Below are 27711 nucleotides of genomic sequence, written 5' to 3'. Positions count from 1 at the left end.
GACATGAATGTAATCTAATTATTACCTCAGTTAAATCTCTTTTCATGAGGCAGACCATTTGAATGTCATCAGCATATATATATAAACTAAGAAATTAATAGACCTGATTATCTCTTCCAAAGGCTGTAAATAAACAATAGTGGAGATAAAGGGGAACCCTGTGCCCCCCTCCCAATAGAGTGTAATGACTTTAACACTGTTTCCCATATTTAACTATGAAAGTAATCCTTCTAAAAAAGGAATATAACCATTTATGAACCATAACCTTCAAACCAATTGCTGAACACCTATCTAGCAATATGGTCAGTTCTAATATATTAAATGCTGCTGACAAATCTAAAGACAGCAAAATTACAGGTACATTATTTCCTACATGTACATAAATCCAATCATAACTACCAGTAAGGATTCAGTGAGCTGAAGTAGGTAAGCTGGAGACTGGTCAAAAATTTTCACATGCTGTAATATCTGATCCCATCTTCTTCAAAATCAGGGTAATTATAGAATACCTTAAACAATGAAGGCATATCTTACAAAATACACTTGCAAATTGCAGCTACCCATGCTCAGTCCAAATTCCACTTCTGAACAAGCGTACCGTGCATACTTTTAGGCATGATCTCATTTTATAAGAGCCCATTTACACACATTAAATGGTGTCTTATGCATGAAACTACACTCTCTAATGCCAAAAATATTAAGAGTACATAGATATTCCCTAGTCTGCTAAGATACAACAAATCGTCGTTCATAATTAACTCAAATAATATCCATTATTAGGGATAACCTATAAACCTGTCTGGCTTGAGATCCCCAAGGATTGAGCTCCCCAACCCTGCACACTGTCACATAAGAAATTATCAGTAACATTCATATGTACGTGTCTTCAGAATCCGAATGCCTTTCTTCTTTAACTGGTTCATCTTCTAAATCATCTATTTCAAGATTGTCTTCAATCACATCTGGCACACTTGGATCAACAACAAAGGTTCTAAAGAGCTTTGAAAGGTCTGGGAGTGAACATGTTCTTAACATCTGAAACAGGACAAGAAAAAATAAATTAATAATCAAGGAGACCTAATTAGAATCAAACACCTAAATGGATGTTCAGTATTAGTGTATTGTACAAAAATTAGATACATAAATTACAAGGGAAATAATGAGCTTGCAAGCTCAGTTTCACATGGAAACACCTCCTACAGTTTCCTTTGAAACTATTCACTGTATAGTGCATAGCTATTAAGTACCCATGTGCCTACAACTGCTCTAATCAAGTGTTAGAAATTACATACAGAGATTTTAACTATATGACCTCCTCCTGCAATTGCCCTGCCTTTTACCCTACTCCACCCACTTTGTGTATGGGGAGGTGGGGAAAGTGGATATATATCTAGGGGGCCAAGGCTGGGGCAATAAGCAAGCTGACCCACATAAATAACTGATTACTGCCCTCCTCTCAATGACAAGAGCTCCATCTGTGCTTAAGTGATGATTTTACTCACCTGTAACAGATGTTCTCCAAGGACAGCAGAATGAGCATTCTCACTGATCGGTGATGCCATCTGATGGCTCCCCAATGTGGCAAGCACTTGGAAATAGCCTAGTGTATGTGCGTGTCTTCCCGCCCACCATCATCACACAGGACCAGCTCAGTCTAATACAAATACAATAGCTAAAAGCATTCATCTCCAAAGGGGGGTGGGGGGTGGGGGAGGGCAGTAAGAATTCTCTTCCTGCTGTCCTTGAACACCTGCTTCAAGTGAGTAACTTCACTTTCTCCGGGCACAAACAGGATGTGGTATTATCAATGATGGGAATCCCTAGCTACCAGGCCATGTCATGTCTCTTATATTCCACTTGTACCATATAGTTCAAAGCAGATCACGTAAAGAGTGACTAGGATAAAAACCTAGGAATTACAATCCATTTTTATTGAAAATAAGAACCCCCCCCCCCCATAAATGATAAGACATCCACAATAAAAGTAACACACAACTTATTTAAACAAACACAACAGAACCCTCTCATTCTGAAAACACCAACCCTCCCCTGCTTAAACCCCCTTCCTATATCCCCCCTCCTCCTATTTATCAGAATTGCAATCTCAGCCAAGGGTATACCATGAGGCATATTTTCAAAGCACTTAGCCTTCCAAAGTTCCATAGTGCTAAGTGCTTTGAAAATATGCCTCTATGGGTCCTTCAGCATACCATATTTGCCCTATAACTCACCCCCCCCCCCCCCCAAAAAAAAAAAAAAAAAAAAAAAATCAACAGAGTTATTTTTATAACTTTTCTGAAAGCATCATAGTTAGTTAAAGATCTGAACTTTGATGGTTATATATCCCATGCTTTTGCTGCCTGGTAAAGGAAAGAGGAAGTAAAAAAGAAAATCTAGTAGAAAATTTAACATAATCAGATTTTGTGTCAAACATCCTGCATGAGAGAAAGGAGCACAAATCAATCTACACATATACACATATAAGGAGCAATTCCATGAACAATCTTAAATGTTATACAATAAAGATTGTACAGAATTCTAGCTTCTATTGGTAAGCAGTGCAGATAGCCACAGAATGAAGTTACTGAATCATATTTATTAAGAGAATAAATTAGACGAAAAGATATATTTTACACAGTTTGTAATCTCTTCTGTAAATATGTTGAACAGCCTAAGCAAACAATGTCACAGTAGTCCAGTTGGGATACTAAAGCTTAAAGTTTACCAAACTTTTTATATGTCTTAATCTAATAAAATACAGGTCTAGGCGGTTTACACTTCTAAAACAATAACAGTCAAAGAAAAAAAGAACACATTTTTCAGATAGAAAAGCAGCAGCCAAACCAAGTTCATGCATACACTATAAAAACCCACATACAATTAAAAGCAGCTTAGTAGGTCATGGATTGCGGATGACATCCAGTTTTGTTTTGTTTTTCTGACAGCATCTGTTCCAGTTGTGATATCAAAGTTGCAGGCTGTTTTAGATGTTATTCTTGAATAGCTGACTGTAAATAATTTAGGGGGTCTTTTACTAAAGATTTGCTCAAGTTATCTGCAGCAGGGCCCTGCTGAAGATATCTCAAGCTAATCTTTAGTAAAATACTCCTTTAAAGTTGAATGACACTAAGACTAATTTGCTCTGTCTTGTTGCTGATTCTTCAATGGTGCTGCCCGAAAAAGTCTGTTTCTGTTTTGTTTTTTTAATCACCAGGGAGACTAGTGAAAGTTTCCGCTCAAGTGCAAAGCTTGGAGGTAATTACTGGATACTAGTTTCTCCTTTAAACATCAGCTTTAGTTGTTGATATGGAATTCCTATTTTAAATTGCATCTGTTGAGTAGGCTGCTGCACTTGTTGCCCAGAAAGGATTTCGTTAAGAGCTTTGGAAGCAATGGTGTCAAGTGGCTTGGATTATTGCAACACTGGATATAGTTAGAAGGCAACCCCAAGTAAACAATCACTTCAAATCATCCAGAATTCAACAGTATGTTTGTTGTATTGCCTGGTCAGTTCTGAACACATTACTGCTTATTTAAGGAGACTGTGATGGTGGCAAGCTGTTAATATTGATTCATTGTGCTCTCTACCAAGTCTCTTCCTTTTATTTTCAACATGTTGTGCAGTAGTATGCACCATCACGACAACTGCAGTCAGCAGTGGCAAGTGATCTTGTTGTACTTGCCTTGCATCATTTGCATCTGGATCAGACACGAAAAGGGATGTTTTCTATCTCTGGGCCACCTGAGTGGAATAAACTGCCTTGTAGGTTGAAAAAGGAAACTCGTTTGATAATGTTAAAACATCAATTAAAAGACTTATCTGCTATGTTTAGCTTTTTTTCTGCTTCAGAAGGACACTGATGATTTTGTCATTTGTCTGGGGGATAAGGACCGTTTTTGATTGTTGACATGGTTGCCCTTTTTGATTATGGGACATCTTGCCTGGAGGTGTCAACTGCCTATGTTTTTGATATTCTTATGTAATTTTTATGTATGTTTCTTCTGTTTGTCACCCTGAATAAGTGCAGGTTATTAAATAATAATAAATCTAAATGGATTAGATCACTTATGTGTTGTTGAATTTTTTATATGACAACTCCCCTCGAATAATCGAAGGGAGACCATTCCACAATTTCAGAGCGAGAAATGTAGAAGCCTGATGGCAGAGCTGTAGAGTTGGTCCAGAGAAACAAGCTGTCTGCTTTACATTTTGGGCTCAGTGGTCTTTTATACATTCTGAGCACCCCTCTGGATGATATATAAGACCTGACTGTAAGATCTGTTCACCCCAACTGAATGAACTGACCTGGACTCTGTGGGACAGAGTGAGCCAGGCATGTACAGCAATAGAATTTTTTGAACTGATGACCCACAACCCCCCTCACCAGAATGGAACCAGGCATGTTTACGCATAAGTGTGATCCACTGGATCCCTACAGAGGGATAACAAGGAGAGATGAGACCTTCAGAATGGAGAGGCATGGATCATAGAAAGTGCCTTAAGTTCATTGTAGGGGGAAAGGCACCATGTGAATAGAAAAGAAGCTTAGTTAATTATAAGTTTAGACATAGTAAGATAATTTAGGGTATATACTTGTAAGAAACATAATTATATGTAGAAAGAAGGATAAGAATTGTATTCACATTGGCTAAATAAAAGGATTTGTAGGTAGAGAAGGGGAAGTATGGTAAGTCCCTAGTTGAGCAACAGGATATAGCTAGCTCATCACAGAGTCAGGTGGGGAGAAGATAGTTGGGCTATGTGACTTACAGTTTTCTCTGATTAGAAACTTGTACACATGTGAAACAAATGATGCATATTAGAAGGAATTCTGTATAAAGCATATAACAGTTTATAGAACTTGCTGTTCACCTTTGTCCCACATTTTCTTAGTTGGGTCAGGGTTGACCGAATGTAACATATTTCAAGGTTTTCCAGCTTCAGGTTTGCAAAAAGCAGAAATTAGAACTTGATGACAGACAAGGAACAGGATGTAACTGGCTGACCACAAGATGTCAGGATATCAGAAAATAGCCGTAGATATGAAGGCTACATGACACAGGAACAAAGTAGAGGGTGGGACAGAATATTCTGGAACATGGGTGGAATTAATAATTAGGTGAGATATGATTGGTGACACTTGAATAAGGTGACATGTTCTGGGAGGGTAAATGATTTTCTGCTTCACCTTATGTTTTGAGACAAAGTAAATAAAAGAAGGTGAAACTAAGACATGGCGAGGCTGACTACTTCCTCCATGTCAGGGAGCTGACTGGCTGGATATGCCTCTCTAACTGTTCTTTAGTTCAGACTTGAATTAAGCTTGTGCTGAGAAACTGTTGGACTTTTTTCTTCTTCTCCTCTTGAATAAATCTTTTTTATTTCATCTCTAAGTAACTGGTGATATTTGTTTTACTTGTGAAATGGTATTCAGCCACGTACCAGGCCTGGGAGTGTTCCAGGTAAGCTGGAGTAGGTGTGCGCAGGATGACCCCCAAAAGGGTGGGGGTTTAGTTCTGACCCACACAGAAAGTCGAAAATGGAATGTCTTGTGGATTTTAAATGGGATGACTATGGAGGAAGTAAAACCAGATGATCGGAATTCACTGAATGAAGGGCTCTTGAAGGTGTGTATGGAATAGTATGAGATGACAGAAATGATAGGTAGCCCGTATGATAGGCCTTATATGTAAGACAGATAATTTTGAATTGAGACTGATACGGCAAAGGATGCCAATGAAGATGTTTAAATAAAGAAGTAATGTGGTCTGTCTTTTTAGCATGACAGAGAAAACACGCAGCTACATTATAAAGTGACTGAAGATGCTTAAACTGTGATTTGGCATAACCTGCATAAATGGGATTGCAATAGTCTAACCATGAAATAACATAAGCATGGATTAAAATGTGTAAAGAGGAAAAGTCCAAATAGGTCCATTTTGTGCGTAGTTTATGAAGAATGTAAAAACCTTGTTTGATGACCTGAGAGATTTGTTCATGGAAAAATAACCGAGTATCAATAACAACGCCTAAGTAACAAAACAGAAGAGACAAGTTGAATAGGCAGCTCGAAAAGCATAGGGGAAGCCATTGGCTGAGAAATAGGGGCTATAATCCAGCACGCTGTGTTTTTTTCTTGATTTACAACCAGTCTATGTCCAGTAAGCCAACTGGCAATAGCATCTAGACAGACCTGGAGAGGACTAAGATTGAAAGAGAGAAGTGAAGTCGGAAAAACAAGCAAAATATCATCCGCATAGAAATAGAAATTAAAAGATTGGATCAAAGTGGCTAAAGGGCTTAGGAAGATATTAAAAAGAAGTGGAGCAAGAATAGAGCCCTGAGAAACCCCACATGACAAAGACTGAAAGGAAGACAATGCAATAGTAGAGTGCACCAAGAAAGAACGACCATGTAAAAAAGAAAAACCAGTCCAGTGCAGTCTCAGAGATCCCAATATCTATAAGTTGACAAAGGAGAAGAGAGTGATTTACCAGATCAAAGGCTGCAGACAAGTTGAGAGAGATGATGAGACCAATATTACCTTTATCCAAGGAAGAATAAAGTTCGCTAAGTAAAGATGTGACTACAATTTTTGTGCTAAGTTGACAGAAACCTGCATGACATGGATGGAGAATCATAGTGTGCTCAATAAATGGATGAAGCTGAGAATAAACAGTTTTCTGTAAGTTTTGATAGGAAACAAAGGACGTATTATCTCTTTCTTCCAGAAGGAAGGGACACAGCCTGAAGACAGGGTATAATTAACTAAAAGCAGTGCTAAAGGGAGCAGACCATGATGGACCACCTTCAGACAAGAAGGAGGGACTGGGTGAAGGAAACATATCTTTTATTTCATTTAAGAAAGAGTTTTGGAGAGAGATGTCAGAGTGGCAGAAGACTCAAGTCTTGGACTCAAGACAGGGTTGTCAGGGAGACAAATAACAGCTTCTGCAGATAAAGAACCCTGCATTTGAGAAACCATAGATTGCGATAGGGATTCTCGCAGCCTCTCCACTTTGGAAACGAAGAATTGGGCCAGAGTAGAAACAGAAGGACAGGCTGAGGAGAGATTTTCCCAGGAGAAGTAAAATCATCAACCAGATGAAATAGTTGCTTTGAAGGGTTAGGAGCAGCCTAACCTTGTGCCTGAAAATAGTTTCTCTTGGCTAATCTTAATTTAGAGCCACAGCAGCATAGTTCTAACCTACAGAGATCACAATATTCTGATGTACAATATTTACATAAAAGACACTCTGCTCTCCGAACTCTCCACCTAAGAAGGCCTAGGCTCAGGATAATACCAAGGGGCCTTAAAACAAGATGGATGCAGTCTGGGCTTGAAAGAAGCATAATTATCGAAGCCAGTGTTGATGCTGGTGTCCCAGGAATGCAACTGTTCCTCTAGGGGCAGGGAGGGACATTAAAGAAAAGCTTTGAAGGAGGATAATCCATTGGATTCAGGTGATTAAACCATCAGACAAGACCAACATGAGCAACATCATGGCATTGGCTTAAGTTCTTCATGAACTGCTTAAACCAGTTCATCCAATTTTCATCCTTTGGAATAGGTCCCCTTCTTTTTATTTTAACCAGACTGAGGAGAATCTAGGTCTTCAATTGGAATAAGGACTGGAGCAGACTGTAAGGTTTGGTGCCAATGTATTCAGCTTCATAAACAGGTGTCTTCTATGCTTTAGCCTTTTCAGCTCTGATCACGTTGATTTCACTGATGGCATCAATGGCAGATAAGTGACAGGGAATTCTGTCAACACCAGTGACCAAAATATGCCCAAGACCTTGAGCCCTGCAGAATGTTTTTTTAGTTGAAGGAGATGTCCAGTTTTGACATTTTGAAGGCATTAGAGCACCATCTGGGATCTGAAACTCTGGTGGAAGATGAAACTGACTTCCAATGATGGATATATTCTATCCACATGGAAAGCACTTAAAACTAGCAGACAAGATTTTCCTCATGGGGGACAGAAGAGGAAAATGAAAGTTACTAAGCAGTATGCAGCTGGTTATCTTCAGAGAAGTGATCACACATCCAGGCAACAATATAAGAGATTTGAAATTAAACTGATCAAACATTTTAGAGCAGACACCAAAGGACTTAAGATTCTCTTTTTACATAGTAACATAGTAGATGATGGCAGAAAAAGACCTGCACGGTCCATCCAGTCTGCCCAACAAGACAAACTCATATGTGTATACCTTACCTTGATTTGTACCTGCCTTATTCAGAGCACAGACCGTACAAGTCTGCCCAGCAGTATTTCCCGCCTCCCAACCACCAGTCCCGCCTCCCATCACCGGCTCTGGCACAGACCATATAAGTCTGCCCTCCACTATCCTCGCCTCCCAACCACCAACCCCTCTTCCCCCCACCTGCTCCGCCACCCAATTTCGGCTAAGCTTCTGAGGATCCATTCCTTCTGCACAGGATTCCTTTATGCATATCCCACGCACGTTTGAATTCCGTTACCGTTTTCATCTCCACCACCTCCCGCGGGAGGGCATTCCAAGCATCCACCACCCTCTCTGTGAAAAAATACTTCCTGACATCTTTCCTGAGTCTGCCCCCTTCAATCTCATTTTAAACTCACTATCAGAAATAATTCTACCGACTGCCACGTTTTATCACTCTTATCAGGCCCCCTCCCAATTTTCTCCTTCCTGTTCACACTACCATTATGATTTAATCTGTAGTTCACTTACATTTTCTGCTAATGTCACCTCTTATTTTCACCTATTCAGAGATAAGTGCTAACTCCCAAAAGCTAGACAAGATATGCATGAACTTAGTGCAACCCCCCCCCCCCAATATATTTGTTCACATTTTGCAAGGAAATAAATGTTAACAAATACTCTGAAGTAGTTTATAATTGAAAAATGTGTACCAAAAATTATGCCAGATTGTCATGTTTTGGAGCTGGGGGAAGATTTCTTCCTCCAGCTATATTAGAGAACAACACAGAGTTCGGGACACGCAGTAAATCTGTGGTAACAAAAATTATTTTGAAGAATTACTGCGGATACAGAAGCAAAACTTTTTACCATATCGCAGGAAGGGTAAAAAGCTTTGCTCCTGTGGTTAAAAAAAAAAATCCACGATTACCACTCATTACCTCTCCTATGGGTCCGGCATCTTGCTCCCTTCCCTTCACTCCTACCACGGTGCCTCTACCTTACATTAGTGAGCTGCCCGACAGTGATTTCAACAGGCCTGCTCCAGGGTCTTCCCTATGCCGAGTCCCTCCTTCTGATGCAACTTCCTGTTTCGCGAAGAAGGGAAAGGATAGCGGTACTGGATCCGGGGGGAGGGGGCTGGAGGGATGGCAGAAAGGTGCTGGACCCGTTGGAGGGGAGGGACTCAAGGGACGGGAGAGAGGTGCTGGACCCACAGTAGGGAGTGCTTGAGGGAAGGCAGAGAGATAAAAAGTGACTGTTTGACATCCACTAATATTAAAATAGCCTTATTGAATTGTTGAGCCCTGAAAAGCAAAACATTTTTTTTATTTTGGATTAAATTAAAAACCATGGAATTAAAATATTAGGATTAATCGAAGCTTGGCTTACACATAGGGAGGAATTTTTTTTTTTAGATTCTATTCCAACAGGTTTTTCTTCTCTATCTATATCTCTGACTGCAAAAAAAGGGAGAGGGCTGGATTTTTTTTTTAATGAGAAGAATTTTTCTCTGATAGAAATTCTAACACTATCATTATGATATAAACAAGTTCTTTGTAGGGAAATTAAACTTACATACTCCTGTCTATCTGGCTGTTTTCTTTTGCCCACCTGGACTTTCACTGGGTGTTTGGGAAAATATATGCCAAACTCTAGCTCAATTGGTTATTCAATATCCTAATGTAATAATTGTAGGTGAGTTTTACACTATGAAGATATTCAGAATGAAAGTATGTCTTATTTTTGAGATTTCATATCAGATTTGGGTTTGAGACAATGGATTCATTGTTCAACACATTCTGCAGGTCATACGTTAGACCTTGTTATGTCTAGTTCATCAGAAGCTTTTACTTTGGCACGTTTTTCTTATTCAATATTTTCTTGGACTGGTCATAAATTATTATCAAAAAGGGATCTATTGTTCAGAAAGATAATAAATTTAGGCTCATCTGAAAGATAGGGAAGATTAATCTAGAAGAATTGAAATTTATGTACCTCCTTCCCTTCAGGTTATTTAAATATGTCATTAGAAGATCAGGCCAATTTATGGTCTCAAACATTAAACAGGAAAATGGATAAAATTGCACCCCTGTCTGCGGTACACCAAAGGAGTAAAAGATTTAATGGATGGTTTAAGGCTTTTGAAACATCAGCTTCAACATATAGAACAATTAAAAGAAACAATGTAATTTTCAAATAAAGAACATTAGTAAAGAATAGTAAAGAAAGGTTATTTTAATAAACTAACCAACAACAGCGATAATAATTCTGACAACTGTTTGCAATTATCAATGTACTTACTGGCAGAAAACAGGTCAACGTTAAGTCACAAATTCCCTCTGCAAATTCTTTGGAAGATTATTTTGAATCAAAAATAGCCAATTTAAGATCTAATTTTATCATAAACATAGAACCTCCAGAAGAAAAAAATGCCTGATATGGTTACAGCAATTCTACCAATAACTAAAATGAATACTTTTGAATCATGTTCCTTAATTCAACTTTTGAAAATTGTACCTAAAATTAAAAAAAATATATTCATGGTTTTACATGATTCCATTCCTTTAAACTGGTTGTTACTTATGGTCAAAGTTTATCATCAGGAATTCTTACTATTTAGAAAAACTCTTACATTACTCCTATTCTGAAATCTTTGAAAGCTGATCCTTTGGCCACACAAAATTATAGACCAATTAATGTTTTTCTGCTAAGGCTCTAGAGCAGTTGGTACTTTAACAGCTATTAAGTTTTACAGAGAATATTAACATTTTACATATTAGATAATCTGGCTAATCTCACTGTTTTTTAAGTGAAACTCGTGAATTATTGAATAATGGCTATATCGTACTTGCAGTTTCACTGGATTTACATAAGATAAGAACAGAAGAGTAGTCATACTGGGTCAGACCAGTGGTCCATCTAGCCCAGTATCCTGTTTTCTAAACAGTGGCCAAGCCAGATCACAAGTGCCTGGAGAAACCCTAATCGTGGCACATTTAGCTTCAGCATTTATTCTCGTGGATCATGATTATTACAAAAATTAAATTCCATTGGAATTTCATCTACTGTGTTGACTCTGTTTTCTTCATTTAAAAAAAATCAGAACATACTCTGTAATGGCAGTACTTTTTGCCTCTAAATAGCGGAGTGCCACAGAGTTCTGTCCTCTTACCAGTTCAATATTTTTATTGATCCTCTATTAACTATCATTCTAGAATTTGGGGTAAATGTTTAATATTATGCAGATGATATATTAACAGTAGTAAAAATAGATACTTTAAGTTTAGATTTGATGTTAATAGATTCTAGATTCTACCATGAAAATCTTGGGAATTACAATCGATCTATAGCTATACTTCAACACCCAGGTCTCTAAAGTATCAAGTATCTTTAATGTACTCTGGAAACTAAAGAGATTGAGACCCTTCTTCCCAAGATGCGTCTTTCGCACTCTAGTTCAATCTTTAGCTCTAACAAAATTTGACTACTGCAATGCCATATATGCAGAATTAAATGCTCTCTTCATAAATAGCTACAAACTGCAAAGAACATGGCTGATAACCTCACGTGCAGATCGCCATGTTATGCTAAAGCATCCCATCTTTTATTCAGTTTGCATTGGCTTTCAATAAAAGAAAGAATATCATTCAAATTATGTGTATCTGCTTACCAAATTCTATTTGGTTTGTCGCTATATTATATGAATGATCTCATTGATTTGCCACCATGAAATGCTTCCGCAACCTCCAGAGACTACCTTACCTTGTACTTCCCCAGTTGTAAGAAATTAATCTATAAATCCATTCACACTGCTAGTTTTACCTATCACAGTACCAAAATCTGGAATTCCTTACCCAAACAGCTCAGACATTCAAATGAATACATGGAGTTTCGTATGCTCTTAAAAATCCACTTATTCAGTTCAGTTATCACTAAGAAAGGAATTAATCTGCAATAACAATGTTTTGTTCCTATTCAGCACATTCTATCATCTCTGGACAGCTCTTATTCTATACTAACCCTGTCCTTGGTCTTATTGTACTTTAGTTAATGTCCTTGTTCCTTAAAAGATATAATACTTTCCAAGAATTTATAATTTTGAGTTCCTTATATATATTCCCAATATTGAGACTTGTATATTTTGATACTACAATGTTATTGTTTAATGAATTTTACTGTTGACAGTATTTGTTCTTAAATTTCTACAACTTTTCAATTTCAAGTTTGATATGTAAGACACATTGAACCTGTGCTTATCTTGGGATAATGAGGGATAAAAATATTATAATAAATAAATAAATCAAAATAAATAATACAAGATTGCTTTTTTTAGCAGCAGCTCAGGGGCTGGACAGACATCGTCCATGTCTTATCCTTCAAGGACCTGAACCACAACACTACTAAGAGTTTTCTGATTTTTATTCTTAGTATCTGAACTGTCTGGCTATAGTTTTAGCTACCTATCTAAACATAAGAATAGCCATACTGACGCAGACCAATGGCCCATCTAGCCCAGTATCCTGTTTCCAACAGTGGCAAATTCAGGTCACAAGTACGTGACAGAGTACAAATAGTAGCAAGATTCAGCCTTGGGAATCCCAGGGACAAGCAGTGGCTTTCCCCATGTTTATCTCAATAGCAAACTATGGACTTTTCCTCTAGGAAATTGTCCAAACTATTTTTAAGCCCAGATACACTAACTGCTGAAATCACATAGTCTGGGAACGAGTTCCAGAGCTTAACTATTCATTGAGTGAAAAAATATTTCCTCCTATTTTAAAAGTACTACCATCTAACTTCCTTGTGTGTCCCCTCTTCTTTGTACGTTTTGAAAGAGTAAAAAATCAATTTGTGATTACCCATTCTACACTATTCAGTATTTTGTAGACCTCAATCATATCCCCTCTCAGCTGTCTCTTTTCCAAGCTAGAGAGTACTCATCTCTTAAGCCTTTTCTCATATGAGAGAAGTTCCATCTCCTTAATCATTTTGGTCGTCCTTCTTTGAACCCTTTTCTAATTCTAAGAACATAAGAATAGTCATACTGGCTCAGACTAATGGTCCATATAGCCCAGTATCCTGTTTACAATAGTGGCCAAGCCAGGCACAAGTACCTGGCAGAAACTCAAATAGTAGTAACGTTTCATGCTACCAATCCCGGGGAAAGCAGTAGCTTTATCATGTCCATCTCAATAGCAGAATATGGACTTTTCCTCCAGGAACTTGTCCAAATCTTTTTTAAAACCCATATACGCTAACCGTAATTACTACATCCTCCAGCAAAGAGTTCCTGAGCTTAGCTATCTGTTGAGTGAAAAAATATTTCCTATTTGTTTTAAAAGTATTTCCATATAACTTCCTTGAGTGTCCCCTAGTCTTTGTACTTTTGGAACAAGTAAACAATCAATTCACTTCTACTTGTTCTACACCACTCAGGATTTTGTTGACCCCAATCATATCTCCCTTCAGCCATCTCTTTTCCAAGCTGAAGAGCCCTAACCTCTTTAGCCTTTCCTCATAAGACAGGAGTTCCATTCAATTTATCATTTTGATCCTCTTCTTTGAACCTTTTCTAATTCTGCTATATCTTTTTTGAGATACAGCGATCAGAACTGAATGCAATACTCAAGGTGAGGTCACGTCATGGAGCGATACAAAGGCATTATAGTGGGGTTTTTTTTTGTTACATTTGTACCCCACGCTTTCCCACTCATGGCAGGCTCAATGTGGCTTACATGGGGCAATGGAGGGTTAAGTGACTTGCCCAGAGTCAGGGCCGTGCCTAGGGTCAATGGCGGCCCCCTGCAGACTATCAGTTGGCGCTCCCCCCCCCCACCCGGTGTGACACAAGATGCAAAGGAAATAGGAGCTGAAAGATGGAGTGCATCTTTGTGGGATTGCTCAACAAATAGATCACAAATAATTTTTTATGATTTTTAATCGTGAAAATGATTGCTCATCACTTGCCACACTGACAGGAATTGTCAGCAATATTCTTAGAAACAAATTGCTATACATTGCAAAATAAGATAGCAGATGTAAATTCTCAAAGTGGACATATTCCAAACGCTAAAATGAAAATAAAATGATTTTTTTCTACCTTTGTTGTCTGGTGACTTTCTTTTTCTGATCATGCTGGCCCAGTATCTGATTCTGCTGCTATCTGTCCTCTTAACTCTGTTTCCAGGGCTTCCTTTCCATTTATTTCTCTACTTTTCTCCTTTCTTCTTCATTTCTGGCTCTATATCCATTTCCAGCAATTTCTCCTCTCTCCCTGGGTCCTGCCCTCCCATCCATGTCCATCCATGTCCATCCTTGTCCCTCTCTGCCCTTCCCTCCTCCATCCATAGCCAGCAATTCTCCTCTCTCCCCTCCCCTCCATTTCCAGCAATTTGTCCTCTCCCTGGGCCCTACCCTCCCATCCATGCCTCTCTGCCCTTCCCTTACCTCAGCTCCGCGCCCTGGGGCCTTTAAATCTTTTACCTCCGGTCGCAGCAGCGTCAGTGAAAGCGCTGCCGACGTCTCCCTTCCCTTCGCGCTTGTTGGTTCCTTCAGTGTCCCGCCTTCTTCTGAAGTCAGAAGGCGGGAAACTGAGGGAACCACTGAGGGAACCAACGAGCGCGAAGGGAATGGAGACGTCGGCAGTGCTTTCACTGACGCTGCTGCGACCGTTGGAGACTCGGAGGTAAAAGGTTTAAAGGCCTCGGCGGCATGGAGCTCAGGTAAGCGGCGAGGGTAAGCACCGTGGTGGCACCCTCCAGAGGTCGGCGTCCTCCTGCGGTGCTTACCTTGTTTACCGTTTTGGCACGGCCCTGCCCAGAGTCCCAAGGAGCTGTCTGTGCCTGAAGTGGGAATCGAACTCAGTTCCTCAGTTCCCCAGGACCAAAGTCCACCACCCTAACCACTAGGCCACTCCTCCACTCCACTTTTAGGTCTTATTTACTATCCCTTTCCTAATAATTCCTAGCATCCTGTTTGCTTTTTTGGCCGCTGACACACTGAGCAGAAGATTTCAGCGTATTATCTATGACGAAATGTAGATCTTTTTCTTTGCTGACCCGCACAGTGGACCCTAGCATCAGGTAACTATGATTTGGATTATTCTTGCCAAAGTACATCACTTTGCATTTCTTCACATTAAATTTCATCTGTCATTTCGATGACCACACTTCCATTTTCTCAAGGTCTTCCTGCAATTTTTCACAGTCCACAAGCAGAATTGAACACAATACTCAAGGTCTGGTCGCACTATGGAGTGATACAGAGGCATTATAATATTTTTTGTCTAATCCCTTTCCTAGTAATTCCTAGCATTCTGTTTGCCTTTTTGTCCACTGCCACACACTAGGCAGATTTCAGTGCATTATCCATAATGACACCTAGATCTTTTTCTTGGATGCTGATTCCTAGGGTGGAACCTAACATCAAGTAACTATGATTTGGATTATTCTTCCCAATGTGCATCACTTTGCACATCCACATTAACTCCCATCTACCATTTGGATGCCCAGGTTTCTTCCTAAGGTCTTCCTGTAATTTTTCACAATCCACATGCTTTTTAACAACTTTGAACAGTTGTGTGTCGTCTGCAAATTTAGGGTCCTTTTTACTAAAGCTTAGTGTGCTCTAAATGCTAAGAAGCCAATTTTTTATCTATGGACTTCTTAGCATTTAGAGCGCACTAAGCTTTAGTAAAGGGGCCCTTAAATCACCTCACTCGTCGTTCCCATTTCCAGATCATTAATAAATTCCTTAAATTCCCAATACAGATCCCTGGGGCACTCCACTATTCACCCTCCTCCACTGAGAGAATTGCCATTTAACCCTTTCTATCCATCAATCAATTCCTGATCTACAACAGAACATTGCCTCCTATCCCACATGGCTTTTTAATTTTCTCAGGATTCTCTCATGAAGGACTTTGTCAAATGCTTTCTGAAAATCTAGACACACTACATCAACTGGCTCATCTTTATCCACATGTTGTACAGAATATTGTTTGTTTTTATACTTTAATAAAAAGATTTAAATATAAAGTCATAACTGGTCAAGGCTTGTGCAGATGGGGTCAGACTGAGCTTGCAGGGGTGGGGAAGGGGACACATTTTTTCTCTCATGCCATTCTATATCCAGCTCTTAAGCTTTTATAATCCAACAAGCCATTGCTTTATCCTCATTTCTGAGAATTATGCCAGGGATTTCTGAATCTGAGGACTTGCAATCTCAGGCAGCCAATTGTCTCTTCACCACCTCTAGGCTACTCTTTTTTTTAAATTTTTTACTTTAAATTTTTATTAAATTGCAAAACCATACTGGCATACAATAACACCGTACGCTCGAAGTGCCTACAACAGCCCACGAAGGAGCCAACAGTAAAACAGGTCCTAGTACAAACACTCTGCACCTAGTAATAACAGTATATACATAAACTACCCCCCCTTTTCTACTCAACCATTATCCCCCCAAACCCAGCACCTCCTCCCCCTCTGCTAATAATCCTACCCTAAAAACCAAAAAGTTGAAAACAATACATATGGAGTACCTTACAGCCTATAGAAGGGAGGGGCCCTTGAGATATAAAGGGGGGTGGGTTCATTTAAAGGCAGGGGTAAAGAGACTTTAGGGGCATATGGTGGGGGGGGGCAAGGGGGATGATATAGAGGGGGGTGGGGTGGGGGCAGGGAGGAGACAGTTGGGGTGATTGGGGTGCTTTGTTCGGGGGAAAAGGAGCAGTACAAAAGCGTTCGCGCTTCTGCAGATTTTTGACTTGGGGTTTACGGTGGCGGTTGCTGCCTAAATTTGGTTAAACTTTCCTCTATTATCTGAGCCCCCGGAGACGCCACCATACCAGCTTCTAGGCTACTCTTAATCAGGTCTTGCAGCAGTAGTGCCCTGGCCAAGAGAAATGTAACTGTGCTATGAAGGGATATCTGGTCCAAGTGTGCAATGTCACTGCTTGTCAAATGCCATTGAGGACTATAATTGCTGCCTCTACATTGATCCAGCTCCAGCAACAAGTGTTAAGGTTGATTATCCTACTTAGGCTGTACAGAGCACCCTTGTGAAGTCAGTTTTCATCAGAGATTTCCAAACCTGTACTGGGGGTCCCCCAGGTAGTCCCACAATGAATGTTCATGAGAAAGATCTGCAAACACCCTCTCCATACGAATTGTGGATATCCTGGAAACCTAACTGGCTGGAGATCCCTCAGGACAGATTTAGGAACCTCTTTTCCAAACATTAACAGATATTTTATACAACATTCTATTTCCAGGCCAAATACATCTGCCCTGGACTCATTATTGAAACGCTGACTCCTGGGGTATACAAGATGGGATGACACAAGATGCTAGAATTAGAGCCCTATAAGTTTTGATAAGCTGGTGGTATACACACAGCAGAATCTACAGCATCTAAGAACAAAACATTATACCACAATCACAGCTGTAGTTCAAAGGAGTCAGGATGTACTTACCTTTGGGTTGTTAGCATCAAACAGGCCGGTAGATAGTCCAATCAGCAGTGATGTTTTGTCTTTGCTTTTCACAGGTGACTCAGAGCGTGAGCGGGGCGGCAATGAATCCTCCAGTGAAGACTGAGCAGAAAGAACAGGAGAGCTGACCTGCAAGCCCAGAGGTAATGCCACCTTTTGGAAAAAGGGCACCGGCGGCAACTCAGTGGCACAATGCTCTGCTGCTGTGAACGAGAAAGAAAAAAGTGTGCTCACTGCCAAACACAACAGGTACTTAGGTTTTATGAGAATTCTGAGCGCAAAATGGGCTATGTATGGACTATATGCTCAATAAAGGCACACATTCCACTTCTGTATTGTGAAAAAGCTGAAGATCATTCTAAGGTGTGTAAAATTAGAATGAAAAGTAGTACTGCCATGCTCAGAAGGCACAGGGGAAAAAGAAAGCTATTTGAATGGTTACATTTTCGTCATGTACATAACTAGATGTTTTCAGCAGCACTCTAAGATAAGTGTGATGAAGGTGTCTCCCTACCCTGATCATAACAACATAAGAGTAGCCATACTGGGTAAGGCTAATGGTCCATCTAGCCCAGTATCTGTTTCCAAACAGTGGCCAAGCCAGATCCCAAGTACCTGGTAGAAACCCAATTAGTAGCAACATTCCATGCTACAATGCTGGGGCAAGCAGTTGCTTCCCATGTCTGTATCAATAGCAAACTATGGACTTTTCCTCCAGGAACCTTTTTTAAACCCAGATATGCTAACTGCTTTTACCACATTCTCTGGTAAAGAGTTCCAGAGCTTAACTCTTCATTGAGTGAAAAACTATTTCCTCCTATTTGTTTTCAAAGTATTTCCATGTATCTTCCTCGAGTGTCCCCTAGTCTTTGTACTTTTAGAACAAGTAAAAAAATCAATTTGCTTCTACTCGTTCTACACCACTCAGGATATTGTAGACCTCAATCAAATCTCCATTCATCACATACCATGTAAAATGAGTTTATCTTGTTGAGCAGAGTGGATGGACCATACAGGTATTTATCTGCCGTCGTTTACTTTGTTACTATTTTACTATATCTGTCTCTTTTCCAAGCTGAAGAGTCCTAACCTCTTTAGCCTTTCTCCATACGAGAGGAGTTCCATCCCCTTTATCATTTTGGTCGCTCTTCTCAGTGGAGTAGCCACAGGGGGCCTTGGGGGCCCAGGTCCCCTATTCCATTCTCAGGCCTCTCCAAAACTGGTGGCCAGTCAAGTGCTTGTGTTTTAGGCACTACTAGCTGCCCTCCCACTCCCTGCACCACTGTCCCTCTCTCTGCACTGCTGTCCTTCAATTTTATGGGCCGTCGGCAGCATCAGTGAGGTAAACACAGTGCCTTCGGCATCCCGGAAATTTTCCCTGTGATACAATTTCCTGTCCCAAGTACGTGGTATGCTGCAACAGAGGGAGAGCTTCCGGGGCCGCCGGAGGCAGTGTGTTTACATCACTGATACTGCTGGCAGCCCAGAAAGTTGAAGAAGGGAAGTGGTGCAGGGAGCCAGAACAGGTAAAGTTAAAAAGTTGAAGCCAATTAGCAGTGGCGTAGCAAGGGCGGGGCGGTGGGGGCGGTCCGCACCGGGTGTAAGCGGGTGGGGGGATGCTCCGTCGTCTCCTGCCACCACTTTTCCTGTTTTAAAAAAAATCCATCGCAGCGACGCAGGCAGGCAGCGCTTCGCGTCTGCCCTGTGTGTGCTGTAAAAGCTGAAAATCGCCTCGCTGCCATCGGGCCTTCCCTCGTGATGTCCCGCCCTCTTCTGAGGTAACTTCCTATTTCCTCAAGGGCGGGACATCACGAGGGAAGGCCCGACGCCAGCGAGGCGATTTTCAGCTTTTACAGCACACACAGGGCATACGCGAAGTGCTGCCTGCATCACTGCATGGATTTTTTTTAAAACAGGCAGGGTGGTGGCAGGAGAAGAGGGCCCTGTCAGCCTGGACGGAGGGGAGACGACGGGACCGGGTCAGGGGAGGAGGGGCTCAGATGGGGAGCCCAGAGGGGAGAAGGGGATTGGGGAGGGGTGGGGGAGCCCAGAGCCCAGAGGGGAGAAGGGGATTGGAGAGGGGTGGGGGTGCTCAGATGGGAGAGGGGGAGCCCAGAGGGGAGAAGGGGATTGGGGAGGAGTGGGGGTGCTCAGAGGGGGGCTCAGATGGGAGAGGGGGAGCTGAGAGGGGAGAAGGGGATTGGGGAGGGGTGGGGTGCTCAGAGGGGAAAAGGGGAGCCCAGAGGGGAGAAGGGGATTGGGGAGGGGTGGGGGAGCCCAGAGGGGAGAAGGGGATTGGGGAGGGGTGGGGTGCTCAGATAGGAGAGGGGGGCCCAGAGGGGAGAAGGGCATAGGGGAGGGGTGGGGGTGCTCAGAGGGGAGAAGGGTCTGAAGCTGGAACTGGGGTCTGACATGGGGGCAGGAGGGAAAATGGGTCCATGCCTGGGGCAGGTGGGAGAATGGGTCTGGGGCTGTAAAGGGGAGATGCAAGGCATGTGGTGGATGAAGGGGGCTGGAACTGGGGGCTGAAAAGGAGGGTAGTTGGGGGCTAGTACTGGAACTGGGGGCTGAAAAGGGGCAGGGACTGAAACTGTGGGGACTGGGGGCTTTAAAGGGGACAGGGAGAACTGGCTGGGGCTGAAGCTCGGGACTGGTGAGAGAAAAGGGCTGGGGTTGAAACTAGGGGCTGAAAAGGGGACAGAGAGAAGTGGCTGGGGGCTGAAGCTTGGATCTGATGGGAGAAAAGGGCTGGGGACTGGTGGGATAGTGAGGCTGAAAAGGGGGGCAGGTGGGAGATGTGGGCTGGGGCTGGAACTAGGGAGAGGTGGAATAAGGGGGCTGAAAAGAGGGGGCAGAGAGAGAGGGGACAGACCCTGGATGGAAGGGGGGAGCGTGAGGGAGGGCAGACCCTGGATGGATGGGAGAGGGAGGGCAGACGGATTGAAGGGGCAGAGAGAAAGGGCAGATGGAGGGTGGAAGGGGGAGAGAGAAAGAGGGCAGACTGGGGCAAATGGTGGATGGAAGGGGCAGAGATAGAGGGCAGATGTGGATGGAAGGGAGAGAGCGAAGACAGATGAGGAAAGCAGAAACCAGAGACAACAAACTGTAAATAAAATATATATTTTTATTTTTTTGCTTTAGGATATAGTATTGTAGCTGTGTTAATAAATGTTTATAAATAGAACGTGTAAATAAGGTAATCTTTTATTGGACTAATTTTAATACATTTTGACTTAACTTTCAGAGAACAAAACCCCCTTCCTCAGGTCAGGATAGGATACTGTAACAGCACTATACTGTATTGACCCGAGGAAGGAGATTTTGGCCTCTAGAAGCTAAATGTATTAGTCCAATAAAATGGTATTATTTTATTTTCTGTATTTCTTTTATTTCTATTTGTTAATTTGTAAAGTGGTGATTGGTATTTGTTAGTTTTTTCAAAATTACATCTGCTGTCTTTATATTTTGCACATTTTCTGTTTCTGTGGTGTTGCATTGTATGCAGAGTCTGGCATCGGGGGTTCAGTTTAATTTTTGTCTAAATAGAAAGTTTGTGATTACTTATTCTATAGTGGATTAGGGTGTATCTGTGTTTGTGAAAAAGACGTGGCTTTCGGTTGGCATTGACTGTGCAGGATCGACGATCTGTACTAATCTGTCTGTTTTCATTTTACAATAGGTGAATTGATGTTCTAGTGCTCACTGTAGTGTTTAAGATGCTTTCCTTTTCCTTGTGTGGCTCATACAAATTACTGCTTATGGTATGGTAGAATAGCTCTATAGGTCCTGAGTGTTTTGTATTCTCGGTATGCCTAGTACTGGATTTGGGGGGGGGGGGTGGTGTTAAAAAATGACCGGCCCCGGGTGTCAACTACCCTAGCTACGCCACTGCCAATTAGATAAGTCTTTTTCCCTCTCCTCCGCACAGCTGTCGGTCATCCCCAATCACACAAAACAAAGCACGCAAACCTATGGGCTGCTCTATCCACACTGTTGTTCTTTACGGTTGGTAACATTTTTATTTGATCTTGCTTATATTTTCAAACGTGCCGGCTTTGCAGCATGCGAATCTACACAGGGGAAGCATTGAGTAATTAGTTCTAAACTGTAAATCAATGTGTCATGTGGGGGGGGGGGGGGGGGGGGGGCTGGTTATAGGGAGTCCCTGTATACGTGTAGTATACACCAAGTAAAGGGCCACCAAAACAGATATCTTGATATGAGAATCAGGTGCTTAACAATCAGACTTACTATTTATAAGTACAATTTAAAAAATATATATTAATTAGGTTGATACCTGGGAGCATTTAACATCTTTTTTTCCTGTGTCTACATCAAAAGAAAAAGATAGCATGTGGGAACGTGCTTTTGTTTTGTGGAATGCAGTGATTATTATAAAAATGCACTTGCCTTTTTTATTACTACTATTTCATAGAGAGGTATTGAATAATGAGGTAGAGGCTTCCTTCATGCAGAAGTTCTGTTCAGAGGCAGTCTAAATGTGCCAACATAGTCCAGTTTAGCACACTGTTATCCACCAAGTTCATACAAAGTTAATTATGTTCAGTGAAAAATAAATCTGTTAGTTCAGGCTGCTATCTTTGTGAATATTCCATCACTGTTTCATTATTGCTACCAAGTATTACATATTAAGGGCATTTGCTTCAAACTTTCTTTGTTTATCCAGTCCTTACAAGCATGTGGTTTTGCTTTTTAAACCCAAAGGTGAATCCTAAGTGTGGTTGAACACAGTTTATACCTAACAATTAGGTACAAACTGTGTTGTTTCTGACTTTACTTGTTTTGGACTGCTTTGAGTGCTACTGGATCTGTATGTCTGCTGTCTACAATTTTGGACGACGGAAATGAGAAAATAAAAATTAAGCTTTGGATGTACTCTTGAAGTTGTTGTTTATTTCTCCAATGTGTGTATGGATGCCTGTTCTGGTGTGTGCATGTCTATACATATGGCTACAATTTCTGAACATGCAGCATCATTAAAGGACATACTTTTAAATGCCTAGTTGGGTATATATGCTAATCTCAACTTTGTTAAATGTTTCAGACTTATCCATCTATTTGCTCCCTTGATACTACTGAATTCTATTCTTCTGTCTCGCTGTATATTCAAATGTAAGCCACATTGAACCTGAGAATGCTTAGAATATTGTGGCATATAAATGTAAAAAAAACATTCCTTTATCCTCCACCATTTAAGACACTGCCTATCCAGCTGGATTGTGATGGCACAAGGAAAGCAAGTTCGGTCTAGTGAAGACTAACTCAAAATAACTTGTTCCTCAGCTGGGCTCTAGTATTACCATATTGAAAATGCGACCATACCATGCTTCTGTGGCAATGTTCCACTAATAAGCTGGCTGGAGTCACTGGGGCTCATTTTCAAAGTACTTAAAGCACTTAAAGTTCCATAGATTACTATCCAGCTTATAATTGAAAAAGAAAAACGCCTATATTGCGACCCAAATCGGGAGATAGACGTTTATCTCACAAAAACGAATAAAGCGGTATAATCGAAAGCCGAATTTGGACGTTTTCAACTGCACTCCGTCGCGGATGCGGACAAAGTTGATGGGGGCGTGTCGAAGGCGTGGTGAAGGCGGAACTGGGGCGTGGTTATCGGGCGATCAGAGATGGGCGCCTTTCGCCGATAATGGAAGAAAAATATGCGTTTTTAGTGAGAATTTAGGGCACTTTTCCTGGACCCTGTTTTTCCACGAATAAGGCCCCAAAAAGTGCCCTAAATGACCAGATGACCACTGGAGGGAATCGGGGATGACCTCCCCTGACTCCCCCAGTGGTCACAAACCCCCTCCCACCACAAAATATGCAGTTTCACAACTTTTTATTTTCACCCTCAAATGTCATACCCACCTCCCTGGCAGCAGTATGCAGGTCACTGGAGCAGTTATTAGGGGGTGCAGTGGACTTCAGGCAGGTGGACCCAGGCCCATCCCCCCCCCCCCACATGTTACACTTGTGCTGATAAATGGGAGCCCTCCAAACCCCCCCCAAACCCACTGTACCCACATGTAGGTGCCCCCCTTCACCCCTTAGGGCTATAGTAATGGTGTAGACTTGTGGGCGGGGGGTTTGAGGGGCATTTGGGGGGCTCAACACCCAAGGGAAGGGTGCTATGCACCTGGGAGCTCTTTTACCTTTTTTTTTGTTTTTGTAAAAGTGCCCCCTAGGGTGCCCGGTTGGTGTCCTGGCATGTGAGGGGGACCAGTGCACTACGACTCCTGGCCCCTGCCACGAACAAATGCCTTGGATTTATTCGTTTTTGAGCTGGGCGCTTTCATTTTCCATTATCACTGAAAAACAAAAACGCCCAGCTCACAAATTGTCGAATAAAACATGGACGTCTACTTTTTTCGAAAATACGGTTCGGTCCGCCCCTTCACGGACCCGTTCTCGGAGATAAACGCCCATGGAGATAGACGTTTTTGTTCAATTATGCCCCTCCACGTAACTTTGTAAGTCTAAGTGCTTTGAAAATACAGCTCACTGTTGTCCCACAAGTTTTAACTTTTCATTGGTATCCAGATAATTTATTTGTGGGTTTTATTTTGGGGTAGAAAGTGATCTAGTATTTCGCTCCCTACAGTAGATAATCTTTTTTTATTTTTACTTCTCCTATGCTGTACTTCTTACAGAGAATGTGATTTCTGTGTTTCCTTTTCTAATTTTGGTCCTTTATTCTGTAATTGGTGAGGATTGGTTTGTGTTCTGTGGGTGACTAAGGTGAGAGATTCTATTGGTATGTTATTTGTGCATGGATCCATAGGAGTCTGACTTATCTGGCTCTTCCAATATGAAGCATATTGTGGGTCTAAACATTTACTGCTGCCTTTTTAAAGGTACAGTTACTGATATTTGTGTATTTAGAATTATTGCTGTTAAGCTTGTCAAATAAACTCTGAGAAGCTTCTTTGCAGGATTTAGTGTTACTTCACGAAGTAATTTGGCAGACAATCCTTTATTTGTCTGCTCCTTCGTAAGAAGTGGGTGGAAGGAACACTGTCAGGAACTCCAGGGACTTGAACTGGTTCATGGCAGCTTCAGAAAGAAGAGAAAGCAGTAGAACCAAGGGAAGGGACAAGAACACTTATTTTATTAATATAGCTTAATAAGGCATTTTATATTTCTTATAAAGTAAAATTGAGGGATATGTGTCACTGCAGTAATTATTTTCCAGGATACTGTGGAGGTTGGCCAGACTCAAGTCTATTATAATGGTAAAGTTTAAGTTATGGGATAATGCAATTTCATTTAAAATGTCAGTGTTTCCAACGTTTCCATAAGTGTGCATGTGGTTTATGTTGATGCAAGACAGACTGTTTACTTATCTGTAAATCTGTTATCAAGGGCACTCTAAGGCATTACTTAGGAGTATACCAAGCACTACTCACACCTATATGCCAAGTGCCCCTCCCCCCATGTTAACTCTGGGCCCGCCCCAAAATGTCAGGTCTGGCTACACCCATGGCTGTTATTTTTCTAATTCTGCTATATTATTTTTGAGATACGGCGACCAGAACTGAACGCAATACTCAAGGTGCGGTCGCACCATGGAGCGATACAGAGGCATTATAGTATATTCGGTCTAATTCGCCATCCCTTTCTTAATAATTCCTAGCACCCTGTTTGCTTTTTTGGCCGCCGCCGCACACTGAGCAGAAGATTTCAGCGTATTATCTACACCACCATCTAGATATTTTTCTTGCATGTTGACTCCCAAGGTGGACCCTAGCATCAGGTAACTATGATTTGGATTATTGTTTCCAATGTGCCATCTTGAATTTGTCCACATTAAATTTCAACTGCCATTTGGATGCCCAGTCTTCCAATTTCCTAAAGTTTTCCTGAAATATTTTCACAGTCCGCATGTGTTTTAACAACCTTGAATAGTTTTGCATCATCTGCGAATTTAATCACCTCACTTGCTGTTCCGATTTCCATATAATTTATAAATATTTTAAATAGTACTGGTCCCAGTACAGATCCCTGCGGCACTCCACTGTTCACTCTCCTCCATTGAGAGAAATGACAATTTAACCCTACCCTCTGTTTTCTGACTAAACCAATTTTTAATCCACATCAGAACCTTGTCTCCCATCTCATGACTCTTTAATTTTCTCAGGAATCTCTCATGAGGAACTTTATCAAAAGCTTGCTGAAAATCTAGATACACTACATCAACTGGAACATCTTTATCCACATGTTTATTCATGCCTTCAAAGAAATGAAGCAAATTGGTGAGGCAAAACTTCCCATGGCTGAACTCATGCTGACTCTGTCCCATTAAACCATGTTTGTGTAAGTGTTCTGTAATTTTATTCTTTATAATAGCTTCCACTATTTTGCCAGACACTGACAACACGTTTACTGGTCTGTAATTTCCCGGATCGCCCGTAGAACCCTTTTAAAAAATCTGTGTCACATTGGTCACCCTCCAATCTTCAGGTACTATGGACGATTTTAATCATGGGTTACATATTACTAACAGCAGATCAGCAGTTTCATGCTTGAGTTCTTTGAATACCCTTGGATGTATGCCATCTGGTCCAGGTGATTTACTACTCTTTAATTTGTCAATTTGGCGCAGTATATCTTCCACGTTCACCAATTTCTTTCAGTTTTTCCGCATCATCACCCTTGAAAAGCTTTTAAGACAGAAAATGATGGCAGATAAGGACCATATGGTCTATTTAGTCTACTCATCCATACCAAATCTTAGCTGCCAAATTCTAGACTGTTCTTCATGCTTCACTAGATTCCTCCTCATGTTATCTACACCATCAGGGGTGTCCATCCTATTGCTGATTTTGGTACCATTTGCAAAGAAGCAAAACCTACCAAATGGCCCTCTCGCAATATCACTTACAAAAGTGTTAAACAGAATTGGAGCCAAGAACTAATCCTTGTGGCACACCACTAGCAACATGGAGTGGAAGTGGCCTATTGATTAGAGTACCGGTCTTGCAATCCAGAGGTGGCCGGTTTAAATCCCACTGCTGCTCCTTGTGATCTTGGACAAGTCACTTAACCCTCCATTGCCTCAGGTACAAACTTCGATTGTGAGCCCTCCTGGGACAGAGAAATATCCAGAGTACCTGAATGTAACTCACCTTGAGCTACTACTGAAAAAGGTGTGAGCAAAATCTAAATAAATAAATCCCTTTTCTCAGCGTGAACTCCATTTACCACTACCCTCTGACACCTTCCATTCAACCAGTTTCTAACCTTGTTTGTCACTTTAGGGTCCATACGAAGGGCACTCAGTTTATTTATATATTGCCTATGCGGAACTGTGTTAGAAGCTTTGCCCTCTTTCTTATGATCCATCTCTCCTCCTGCTCTCTACTTTGGCAGATGCTTGGGCTGCAAAAATTTCTAACCTGTACTTCGCCTTCTCTTTGCCTTCCTCTAGCCCACTTCTGGGCCTGGATTATTCTCCTATCCCGGAGCTCTCGTCCTCCGCTTCTTCTTAGTCTTCCTTCAACCCAATTACTTCTATTACCCTTCACAAAACTATTCAGTCTCTTAACCCTTCACCCTCCAGGCTTGACCTTCGGCCCACTTTCTTGGTCAAACGCCTCACACCTTCCCTATTCCTGCTTCTTCTCCCTCTATTTCAACAAAGTCTGTCTTCCAGGATAATCCCCACACACTGGAAACATGCCCTGGATCACGTCACCTCTCAAGAAAACAAATCTGGATCCTTTCCTTCCAGTCAATTACTATTACTACTACTTAGCATTTCTATAGCGCTGCTAGGGTTACGCAGCGCTGTACAATTTTAAACAATTTCCGCCTAATCTCCAGTTTACCTTTTTTGGCAAAATCCTCGATAAACTTGTTTTGTTCCAACTCAATGCTTTCCTTGAACAAACTAACACTTTCCATCTATATCAGTCTGGATTTCACAGCACACAGACTATTCTTGTAGTCTGCATATATCACAGTACAGAGACTCTTTATGATATGATTCATACTGCCCTTG

General features: G+C 41.3%; 1 protein-coding gene across 4 annotated transcripts in view; it reads right to left on the bottom strand.

Annotated features, from left to right (window-relative positions):
- The window catches only part of NEK1 (NIMA related kinase 1), a 335744-nt gene that overhangs the window by 41957 nt on the left and 266076 nt on the right, over window positions 1-27711 (bottom strand). For all 4 annotated transcript variants that reach the window (XM_030191560.1, XM_030191562.1, XM_030191561.1 and 1 more), the window contains 2 exons: window positions 17670-17890; window positions 881-1035 (listed from right to left, as the gene is read on the bottom strand). In XM_030191560.1, the coding sequence (XP_030047420.1) occupies window positions 881-1035; window positions 17670-17890 (376 nt within the window). The remainder of the gene's footprint in view (window positions 1-880; window positions 1036-17669; window positions 17891-27711) is intronic.

The sequence above is a fragment of the Microcaecilia unicolor genome, chromosome 2 (genome assembly GCF_901765095.1).
Source record: "Microcaecilia unicolor chromosome 2, aMicUni1.1, whole genome shotgun sequence".
Classification (NCBI taxonomy): Eukaryota; Metazoa; Chordata; class Amphibia; order Gymnophiona; family Siphonopidae; genus Microcaecilia; species Microcaecilia unicolor.
This window is presented reverse-complemented; position numbering and strand designations above follow the sequence as displayed.